The 12110-nt window shown below is 35.6% G+C and overlaps 1 protein-coding gene across 2 annotated transcripts in view; it reads left to right on the forward strand.

The window, feature by feature from the left end:
- The window catches only part of WDFY3 (WD repeat and FYVE domain containing 3), a 279731-nt gene that overhangs the window by 183560 nt on the left and 84061 nt on the right, over window positions 1-12110 (forward strand). For both annotated transcript variants that reach the window (XM_081582148.1, XM_081582158.1), the window contains 6 exons: window positions 657-730; window positions 814-975; window positions 3305-3399; window positions 6413-6533; window positions 6870-7087; window positions 11223-11458. In XM_081582148.1, coding sequence (XP_081438274.1) covers window positions 657-730; window positions 814-975; window positions 3305-3399; window positions 6413-6533; window positions 6870-7087; window positions 11223-11458 — 906 coding nt within the window. The remainder of the gene's footprint in view (window positions 1-656; window positions 731-813; window positions 976-3304; window positions 3400-6412; window positions 6534-6869; window positions 7088-11222; window positions 11459-12110) is intronic.

Here is a 12110-nt window from a genome sequence, read left to right on the forward strand (position 1 = left end):
GTTGATTGGTAAATTTTGTTTTATTTTCTTAACAAGGCTTTGCTCTGGCATTGCAGTTTTGAAACATCTTTTGAGCCTTGTTTGGATGGACTTTCATTCATCCTTAGTCGTTATTTAGCCCTCCTACTAAGGTACTACACTTCTGAGACCTCTCCCCAACCTTCCCATGTATTTTGAAGTCTCTACGCAGGTTGGTGGGAATGCAGACTAGTCCCAGCCCTTTGTGAGTTTTAGGAATTGTCTGTGGTGCTACCTTGCATTGGTTATTTCCAGTTTTGGACCTACACAGGATTCCTGCTATTCAGTTTTTGTATCCAGTAATCATTCTATTCAGTATGTTATATTCAGTATTCACTAATAGTATTCAGTCATTGAGCCCAGAGAGATTTTCTGTAGATCTTGCCTTTCTAGTTGTTTACTCTAGGAGAGTAATTTTCCAAGCAATTATCTCTTTATGAACAGAACCATAAGTCCCATATACCAGTGGTTTTATAGTGCGACAGCAAAAAAAATCTAAGAAAGTGGCTATATTCAATTAATTTATCTAATTTGTCTAAGTGAAATAAGTTATATGTACTGCTTTTGTGTTTATTGGGTTGTGATTTGGGGGTATTTTTTAACCCTAAATATACCACTGTTCTTCATTTTTATTTTAGGTCTGGCTCCATGCTCCATATGAACTTCATCTTTCCCTATTTGAACACTTTATTGAATTGCTCACAGAGTCCAGGTATTGGTTGATATCTACATTGTTAGTTGTTCAATTACAGAAGTGATGCCAGTACAGTGTATAAAATCTTCTTTCTCTTACAGTGAAGCTTCAAAGAATGCCAAGTTGATGAGGGAATTCCAGCTAATCCCAAAGCTGCTACTGACTCTTCGAGATATGTCTCTATCCCAGCCTACCATTGCTGCTATTAGTAACGTGCTGAGCTTCTTACTGCAGGGTTTTCCCAACAGCAATGATCTACTCAGGTAGTGAAAACTTCTGTGTTCATCGGTTTGTTCACTAAAAGTACTAGTGAGATTAAGATGATTGAGGTGAATGCCTGCAAAGTTAATACTATTCAGGATACTTATAGATCATGGAAAATAGGCGTGTATCTTGCAAACCAGTTGTTGCCACTAGTGACTAATAGAATTTTGGGAGAATGGTTGTTAGAATTAGCTCAGTGAGACTGATTGTCCTGGACATAAAAGTGTTCAGTGTAAAAATTCTTTGTCCTCAGCCCTCTTCCAAGACCAGGCTTTGCTGCTTCTCAAATGTATGTGCAGAAACACATACACACGTGCATACACACTCACAGTGGACATGCCATGTCTTTTGTATTTATTCTTTATCACCCAAACCGATGATAGTATGTTATTGTTGCATATTCAAACCTTTTCTATAACATGAGTGTTATTTTGCTGCTAATGTGAAATGTGGCTTCAGGCACATTTATGGCGTATCTGTAGAGCAGTTCTAATAGGCACTTGAGAATTCTCATCTTGGCTAGAAATGGAAGGAAAAAACTACCTAAGTTATTTTCCAAGTAGAAAATTGATTTTAACTGTACTTAATCACCTCTTGTCATGTTCAGTTCAGTTCAGTCGCTCAGTCGTGTCCGACTCTTTGCAACCCCATGAATTGCAGCACGCCAGGCCTCTCTGTCCATCACCAACTCCCGGAGTCTACCCAAACCCATGTCCATCGAGTCAGTGATGCCATCCAACCATCTCATCCTCTGTCGTCCCCTTCTCCTCCTGCCCCCAATCCTACCCAGCATTAGGGTCTTTTCCAATGAGTCAACTCTTCGCATGAGGTGGCCAAAGTATTGGAGTTTCAGCTTCAACATCAGTCCTTCCAATGAACACCCAGGATTGATCTCCTTTAGGATGGATTGATTGGATCTCCTTGCAGTCCAAGGGACTCTCAAGAGTCTTCTCCAACACCACAGTTCAAAAGCATCAATTCTTCAGTGCTCAGCTTTCTTCACCGTCCAACTCTCACATCCATACATGACCACTGGAAAAACCATAGCCTTGACTAGATGTACTTTTGTTGGCAGAGTAATGTCTCTGCTTTTAAATATGCTATCTAGGTTGGTCATAACCTTCCTTCCAAGGAGTAAGCGTCTTTTAATTTCATGGCTGCAATCACCATCAGCAGTGATTTTGGAGCCCCAAAAACTAAAGTCTGACACTGTTTCCACTGTTTCCCCATCTATTTCCCATGAAGTGATGGGACCAGATGCCATGATCTTAGTTTTCTGAATGTTGAGCTTTAAGCCAACTTTTTCACTCTCCTCTTTCACGTTCATCAAGAGGCTCTTTAGTTCTTCTTCACTTTCTGCCATAAGGGTGGTGTCATCCGCATATCTGAGGTTATTGATATTTCTCCCGGCAATCTTGATTCCAGCTTGTGTTTCTTCCAGCCCAGCGTTTCTCATGATGTACTCTGCATATAAGTTAAATAAGCAGGGTGACAATATACAGCCTTGACGTACTCCTTTTCCTATTTGGAACCAGTCTGTTGTTCCGTGTCCAGTTCTAACTGTTGCTTCCTGACCTGCTCAAGTATTACAGGTGACATCACACTTGCTGACTAGGGTATTCCCAGTAAAGTAGTCTCCTGTTGGTGCAGCATGTAAATCATTCACTTTATATTCAGTTACCTTGAAAGCTTTTTTTTTTAACTTGGTGACAGATTTAAAACTGGAGTTTAAAGGTTAATTTGGAGATTGTCATTATTAGTAGTAATATTTATTTAGGTCTTATCCTGGTATTATGATGATCACTTTGCTAAAATTTTCAGTGTAACCTATCAAGGCTTTTATTTTTCTCTACATTACAAATTAAGAAATTAAAGCCCTGAGAGGTTAAGCTACTTGCCCCAAGTAACATGATTAAAAACTGATAGAGCTAGGTTTTTAATCTTAACCTGTGTTTTCAAAACCCAGAGTTAACTATTAGGCTACAATAGATCCATATAGGTAATGTTAGGACATTTTTAATTGAGACCATACTGGTGAGTTTTTGAAATCATTTGGATCGGTGCATTAAAGGACTCATATTTCTGATGAAGTTTATTTTTCCCTGTATGTATTTTGAAACATTATAGCATATTAATGTTAATTGTTCTAATGTTAGTTGCAACAGTTCTAGAGGAAGCAGCTGAAATACAGTCATGTAAGATCTATAAAAGATCAGTTAAAATAAGTATTCTCTTGGTTTTCATTTCTTTGCTTTTTTGTTTCTTAATGTGTTTGTTTTGGAGAGAGAAAAAATAAAATCTATAACCTCCCTTTTCTTGTATTGAAAGGTTTGGCCAGTTCATTTCTTCTACTTTACCAACCTTTGCAGTTTGTGAGAAGTTTGTTGTTATGGAAATAAACCACGAAGAGAAGCCTGACACGGGTGAGTCAGCTCTGGAGCTTGGAACCAAACTACTGTGCTCTGCCTGCTTCTGACACAAGTTAGAGCTGAATTATATGTGACACTGTTATTTTACTTTTCTCATTGAATTACTTTTCTTGGTCTTTCACAGATATATTTGTCTTAGATGAAGCCTCTACAATACACAGAAATACAGAATTACCTACAAATTTAATAAGGGTGTGAATTTTCTTTAAAAATAAAATCTTTCCAATTTTTACAAGATTTATAGCGATATTCCTTTAAACAATAAACTCTTCTGGTTTAATTTTTGAACCTTATTTTTTTTAATTTATATAAATCTTCAGAAACACAGATTCTTACCAAAGTGAATTGTATCTGTATTACTGTTATTTTAATTTCCCAGTTAAATATTTAATAATCATTGAGGGAAAGAACATTTTACTAGAATCACATAAGTGTGAAACAAAATTTTTGTAAGTTGTAATTCCTGAGCCTATGACAACCACTTATTTTTGGTAAACTTCCTCCTTTGAAGCATGTTTTTCCCTTGCTCAAATGTATTTTTCCTGTCACGTATTGTAGATTGGGAGATGTGCTTGGGAAAACACTGAAAGGACCTTTTAAATTAACCTGTGATTAAATTCACAGTATTTTATATTTATTCAGCATTATTTACATCATTATCCTGTTAACATTCTTCCCTAATCATGTCACATAAAAGAGTTCCTTTAAAACTCTCACAACCCTATCCATCTGGGAGTTCTCGTCCGTATTGGCTATATCATTCAGAGCACAGCCTCTCTGGTGCTTCATAAGTAAGAAGGGAAAGTGGTATAATTATGTTTTTCAAAGGAGAAACTAAGAGATTTGAGAGGTTGACTTCCTGCAAATCAGAGCAGAACATATAAAGCTGTTAACCACTTACTTCCTACTCATTTGAAACAATATTGGTATTTCTTTGAGTGAAGCAAAGTAACAGTGGGTGAGAAGCATATAGATTGAATCAATGGATAACACTTGTTTAGTGCTTAGTATTTGCCAGACAATTTTAAGTGCTCTATATAATCTTATAACAACCCTGTGAAATTGGTCCTGTTGTTACCAGCTTTACAAAAAGTGAGGAAACTGAGGTCTAGAAAGATTAAATAAAAGTAATTTACTGAGATCACACCACTGCATTTAAACTATGGTAGTCCAAACCAACATTCTAAGCTTTTAACCCCTGCGTTATTCTACCATATATACAAAGATTATTTCCAGGTTCTGAATTAATATAAGCTGAGTAAATAGGAATTGAAAGGAGACTACTGTTAAAATCTTAGTGGACCTATACAACATGTTTATTTGAAGTATAAAAAAGAGATATAGGAAAAGTATTTCTCTAGTCTCCATACTGGACATTGAGATCAATAACTACAACTCTAAGCCAACATTCTAAGCTTTTAACCACTGCATTGTTCTATCAATTCAATATACAAGGATTATTTCTAAATTCTGAATTAATATAAACCAAGTAAATAGAAATTAGAAAGGAGAGTACTTTAAAATCTTTGAAACTATAAAACAGGTTTATTTCAAGTATTAAAAAAAAAAGATACAGCAAAAAATATTCCTGTAGTCTCCATATTTCTTGCTGATCATTGAATTCCGTAACTACAACTAGCGCTATAAAAATTTTTTTTTGACAAGAGCACAGTAGCAGGGATGTATAAATTAGGAAGGTTTTCTCTTGATCTGCCAAGCTGACTCGATTAGTATTCTCCTTATCAATCCATTGCCATTTGAAAGATTAGAGAAAGCCAAAAGGATTTGCAGGTCTTGTTAGTCTATGACATTAATTATTTGTGTGGACTGGACTGTCTTATGTATAATATGTTTCCCAAAAATTAAAACCGTAATTTTTTTTTCTTTCAAATAGTTTATACAGTCTTCAGGATACACCTACAAACAAGTGGTTTGAGTAATGCTGAACAGTGATACAATAATTAATGCAAAATAAAATAAATAGCATGAAAGGGCAATGCAGTGGGGAGTAAACCATCAGTTTGAATGGGAAGAAGTTAACCTGGAAGTTTCTTTGAGTTCATTGTTTAAAACTGTATCTGAAAATTAGGGGAAACATAACTGACAGTGAAAAAACTAGGCATAAAAACCAAGGAGAATTCTTAATTTCTGTGTAGACTGTCATTTTATCGAAAGGAAAAGATGAAAGGAAGTAATTCCTTAGTCAGTGTAAATTGTGTGGTATGCCTTCAATAAGGCGATTTGTAAATTACCAGTCATTTGCGTACTAGAAGGGGAGGGAATCTTGAGTTCCCATTGGTAAACTTAAAGCACGCTTCCCAATGATTAAGGCACTAAATTAGCATTTTAAAAGACAAGTGTTAAAGGGTAAAAATGGTCCCTTGCCCAAGCAAGTAAAAGCATATAACCTTGGTCATTCAATTGTAGCCTGAGCTTCAGTTACAGAAAAAAGAGAAGGCATGTTTATTGTGACTTACTAACCTACAGCTCCATGTGGCAGAGTTGGGCCTGGAACACTGGGCTGTGGATCCTAGTCCCTGTGCTTCCAGGACTATCCACTGAGAGCCAGAAGCTTTCTGCCTTCCTCCCTTCCTTCCCCAAGTTCTCTTGTACATTTCTGTGCCTTTCCCTCTGATTAGTGCTATTTAAGTCTAGCTTTCCTTTATTTATTATAATTATTGAATAATTTACGCTGCTTCTTTTCATTTGTAAATTTGAAAAAATTAACTATTTAAAAAGGAACTAGAAATTAAGGATTTGCATTGTTATTTGTGTTCATGTGATCCTCATTTGATGACTTTGCTCTGTAAGTATAAGAAAGGAATATTAATAGAAAAAAAGGGTTCACGATCTTTACTATCCCTTGTTTGTGTTCACTGTAGTGGAAGTACTCCTAGAGAAAATGTCTTCTGAAAGATATATTTCAGTGATATTTCCTAGACCAGTGTTGGATATTTTATCCTAGTTTATCTGCTAGGGCAATTTAATGTGTTTATTTTCATTGCAGGAACTGAAGAAGAGTTTGGAGGTCTTGTGTCTGCTAATCTAATACTTTTGAGGAACAGACTTCTGGATATCTTACTAAAACTGGTTTACACATCTAAAGAAAAGACAAGCATTAATTTGCAGTAAGTAAAATCTTTTGAGAATTGATGGTAATAGTTGATATTACTAGTTAATTCATTATAGACAAAAGAAAGATTTGCCTTTGACTTGCTTTTAATTAATTTTTTAATTGGAGTATAATTGCTTTACAGTGTTGTGTTGGTTTGTGCTATACAGCTACATGAATTAGCTCTAAGTGTACATATATCTTCTTGTTTGCTGCTGACTTTTAACAGATTTCTTTTTAAAACCCTGGAATTCATACTATCTCAAGAACAAAAGCTAGTCTTAGTTTTCTTTTTAATTTGAAATCCTAATCTTTGAAATTAATGTTTTGTTTAATCCATCTGTCTGAATAGAGCTTGTGAAGAGCTGGTCAAGACGCTGGGTTTTGACTGGATTATGATGTTTATGGAAGAACACTTGCATTCTACCACAGTCACCGCAGCCATGAGGATTCTTGTTGTCCTACTGAGTAATCAGTCTATTCTCATCAAGTTCAAGGAGGGACTCAGTGGTGGAGGCTGGCTGGAGCAGACAGATTCCGTCTTAACAAATAAGATCGGAACTGTATTAGGTATGGGACTTTTATAGTCGGCTGCTTTGAAATGAGCTTTGTGTTGTTTTTAAATTTTAGGTAAGCTTATACTCTTTGATTTATCTAACAACCATTAAGAGTCAAGAACTTTAAAGACAATAAAAAGCATAACATTTTTCAATTTTTTTTTTTAATTGCAAGTCAAACTGAAGTCAGAGACAGGATATCAAGATGTGAAAACTCAAGTAAATTTATGATTTCTTTTTGTTAATAGTTTCCTATAATTTACAAATTATCAGAATGGAATTAATAGTAGTAATCAATAATTTGTGTGCTTATTCCTTGCCAGTTACCCTTTTCATTTTCACAGTAACTTATCTTGGCAGTAACCCTATGAGATATAAATACTATCATACTCATTTTACAGATGAGAAAGTCAAGGCACAGGGGTAATGTCATTTGTCAGCTAAGAAGTGTCAAAATCTGAGTCCAAGTCACTCATCCAAAGCCCATGGTTCTAACAGTTGTGTTATATTACCACTCAAGATTTAAGCTCATCAGAATGTCAGCCGAAGCGCCTTACTGTCTGCTCACTGACTCTATGCTGTTTTCAACATTGAACTGAGCATTTAAATAATAATAGAAAATTATGAATTCCTATATTAGAGTCATGTGAACTAATACATACATTCCTATTCATGTTAATGATCTTATTTTGGAAAATGCATATTTAATACAATGTTTTTATTGAAAATTGTGGTCATTCAGTTCCTAAGGTATTTTAAGATTATATCTGTCTTTATGACATTACATTTAAAATCATATATAATTGTATTCTGCAATAAGCACTGAGAATAACTATTTACCCTTGTCAGATGGAAAAATTAGGGATCAGATTTTAATATGTAATTTATCTGTTAAGAGAAGAATGTAAAAGTATCACTACCTTGGTGTAACATGTGCTGTCAAATGTTAAAACAAATGGTAGGAAGAAAAAGCTTACACCAAAGGATTATTTTATTGTTATTTCACATGTGAAAAATGCTTGAAAGAACTTTGTAAGTGATAAGGAAAGAAATTCAGAAAATCACTGTGAAATGATTTCTCAAGAAAATGAGCTTCTTTAAAATAAATATTTTTAATTATTATCATTATAGAGATTTTTACCAGCAGATTTGTAGCAAGAAATTTAGCTTATTGACCTTAATGGTAGCTCATAGCTACTAAGAGAATAAACAACAAAAGGCATAATTCAGTGTGAGTTCTGTAGAATTCTGTGGGAGTTTTTAATGCTGATTGACAACACTGCTTCTCATTGGAGGCCAAAAGAACACCCAAGTTTCACCTAACTCTTTGTGGTTTGCAAAATTCTTTAACAAATGTGTCATTTACTGTCACGATTCCAGACACAAGTATATGTATTTTATGGTATATAAGTTATATTTTATAGGAAAACCTAAAGAGTATAAATTAAGAATTAATTCCTCTCTAATTAGGGAAGTAAGACTGCTAAATACATAAGGTCCCTAAATCAGAGAGTCATATTTCTGAGTATCTGTCTTCTGTCAATCCTGTGGTTTTTTTTCTGTCTTGCACCACTTCAGTAATACCAGGAAAAGGAGCTTTTAACTTATCTGACCAACCAGACTTCATGTCTAAGAACTTATTTGTCCTTCCTTGACACCTGCCTGTATATTACATATGCTGCTTTGGTTCTAAAAGAGAAATCTAGGTATTTAAGTTTCATTTAAATTCAATTCAATTTAATATCATTTTCTCTGAATACTTGATACATACATACATACTTATGTAGGTATACAGATACATATCTCTATATATTGATATAGCATCTCACTGGATTCTATTTCTCTTTGAGCTGATGAGCAGTATGTTTTTTAATGTTTTATTCACATTTATTAGTTTTCATCAATTTTTTCTTTATAAAAATACCTTCCATATGTAGCTGTAGCTTCAGTTCAGTTCAGTCACTCAGTTGTGTCTGACTCTTTGCAACCCCATGGACTGCATCGCTCCAGACTTCCCTGTCTATCACCACCAACTCCAGCTACATCAGCTGTAGCTTAAATCTAAATTAACGCTTAGTTGTTAAAAACTTATTAGATATTTCTTAAGATCAATTATGGGGTAGAAATAGAGTGTGAAAATTTGGAAAGGAAAATAAATGCTAGTATTGGTTTTCATTTAAGACCTATAGTTTGATCAAAATTTATTTTCCTGTTTAATATATAAAATACCACTTTGTTTTTTGATATCGTAAGGCTCAGACTTTTTTTTATGTTTATGATTTCATTTAGAATTTACTGCAAACAACTATCACCCAGTATTCCTATGCAACTAGTTTTTTAGGAATGTGGTGATGTTATTAAGAGGACCAAAGGAGACCAGGGCTTCCCAGGTGGCACTAGTGGTAAAGAACCCACCTGCCAATGCAGGAGATGTAAGAGACTTGGGTTTGATCTATGGGTCAGGAAGATCCCCTGGAGAAGGGCATGGCAACCCTCTCCAACTCCAGTATTCCTGCCTGGAGAACCCCATGGACAGAGGAGCCTGGCCAGCTAGTCCATAGGGTTGCAAAGAGGCAGACACGACTGAAGCGACTTAACACACACACACAAGAAAGACCATGTAACTTCACAGGCTCCAAAATAGAGACACTGGGCTACAGTTCCTAGTGCCACCACTAATTAGCTTCATGACTTTGAACAGATTGCATATTTTCCACATTATAAAAAGGATAATAGCAATTTCTTACTCACATGCTCATTGTTTAAGAATTGAGATGATATATGAAGAGCTTGGTAAATTGCTGTCCAATTTTTTGTTAATTAGAAGATCATATACTCCGAAGGATTAATTAATATCACACAGCAATTTATTTGGACTCTTTAAAAAGCCACCTAGACACAAATTTCTCTTTCATTATTTTAAATAGTAGCAAGTATGTGCTGCTTTGTCTTAGAAAAAAGAATTTGGGAAAAAATGTGGATATTCATTGAAATAAAAATTGCTTCAGAGTAAAAGTCAGTCTTTCATCTTTGGTTGCTATTTGCAAAAGTCTTCCATTGAACCTCTGGCCAATATTCCTTCTGTACTGAGCAGTGTACTAGGTGTGGGGTTGGTGAAAGAACTAATTGAGTTATTTCCCCAAATTACCTGTGTAACAGAGGAAGCAGGATTGATGGAAAGGTTGGTGCTATAAACCACACAGATAAGTAGTTATCTCCTGGTGGAGCTGTGCTTCTAGAACACACTTTGGATTTCCAGATACCTACAGTCACAGTGGGCTCAGATTTGCTGTCCCTCGGCCAGAAAACTTTCCTGCAGAGTTACAGATCATGCAAGGAAAGATTATTTCATATATTCATTTTGTCCTATCTCTAAATTTGTAGGTCATTTAAGGCTAATTAGTTCATAATATTCAAGACAAATGAAATATATTAACTCTATTATGGCTATCATATTTTTAAGTTACATTTTTAGTAGTATCCTACACTCTGGCTACTTTTTAAATGTTACTTTCTTCTTACAGAATGTGAGAGCTCTTTGGAGGTCATTCTTGGTTGGTGTTTTTTTTTTCTTTTTTTTTAAATTCTTTGGCCATCCCCCCGGCAGGTGGGATCTTAGTTCCGCAACCAGGGATCGAACTCATTCCCCCTGCGTTGGAAGCACAGAGTCTTAACCAAGTCCCTGGACATCATTCTTTTAATGAGTAGAATTTATCTTACCTCTTGTATCTGACTGCCTCAACTATGTTTTAAGACCTAACTCTTTGCGACTCCATGGACTGTAGCCCACCAGGCTCCTCTGTCCATGGGGTTCTCCAGGCAAGAATACTGGAGTGGGTAGCCATTCCCTTCTCCAGAGGAACTTCCCGACCCAGGGATGGAACTCGGGTCTCCTGCATTGCAGGCAGATTCTTTGCCATCTGAGCCACCAGGGAAGCCTTATCCTAATAGACAGGCTTGCCAAAGTCAAAGAGAAAGTAAAGTAAAACTTCTGACTGGAAGATTAATTCCCAAGTCAAGTAGTTAATTGCTTATATTAATATGAATGTCCGAGATGGAAATATCACATACTGACTTACTCCTTTCTGTGTAAATGTAACATGGTAATCAATGACTAATTTCATCCTTCTCGTTGTATTTCCTCTTAGGATTCAATGTGGGCAGGAGTGCTGGTGGACGATCAACTGTCAGGGAGATTAACCGGGATGCTTGTCACTTTCCTGGCTTTCCGGTTCTTCAGTCATTCCTTCCTAAACACACTAATGTCCCTGCTCTCTATTTCCTCCTCATGGCATTGTTTCTGCAGCAGCCCGTTAGTGAGCTGCCTGAGAACCTGCAGGTCAGTGTGCCTGTCGTCAGCAGCCGATGTAAGCAGGGTTGCCAGGTAGGAATTACCTAGTCGGGTGTAAGTGTAATTACATTTGCCAAAAAGTCACTGCAGGGTGATGAGTTCATCACAGTAAAAACCAACTGGTTCCATCCCTATCTCACATTTGGGATTTGACTGGGGTCATAGGAATCTGAAAATACTATAGAAAATTTTCCCAAAAAGAAGTTCTGTGTTCCTGTTGTTCTTTTTCTCTTTATGATTATTCTGTGTGATTATATACGTGGGAAGATTTTGGATGGTATTTTAATGATGATCAAAAGAATTGGAGTAATGTGATTTTATCTAGAAATATAATTTAATTTCTGTAGAATTAAAAACAAAGGAAGTAATGTGCATTCCACAAATTAATTGGGTAGGTATGAAAGGATTTTTAGTGCAAATTCTAATTAGAAAAGTATTTCTAAATTCTTAATGATAGGTAATGTCCACATTAGGAAAATAGTAAGGCTTTACCTGATTTTCTAATCTTAAGACTATGTGGATATCTCTAGATAGCTTATTTTTGTAGCACTGCAGAGATGTAGGAATTTAGTCTTAAACTCAATTACACTTCCATAATAATCCCAAGATGCTATTCAGACCAGCCAAAGTAATCGACAAAACCTTTTAAATGAAAACACTGAGTCTGTGCCCTTACATTAAATCA

Source organism: Giraffa tippelskirchi, chromosome 1 (assembly GCF_054371585.1).
Source record: "Giraffa tippelskirchi isolate mGirTip1 chromosome 1, T2T-mGirTip1v1.2.pri, whole genome shotgun sequence".
Taxonomy (NCBI): domain Eukaryota; kingdom Metazoa; phylum Chordata; class Mammalia; order Artiodactyla; family Giraffidae; genus Giraffa; species Giraffa tippelskirchi.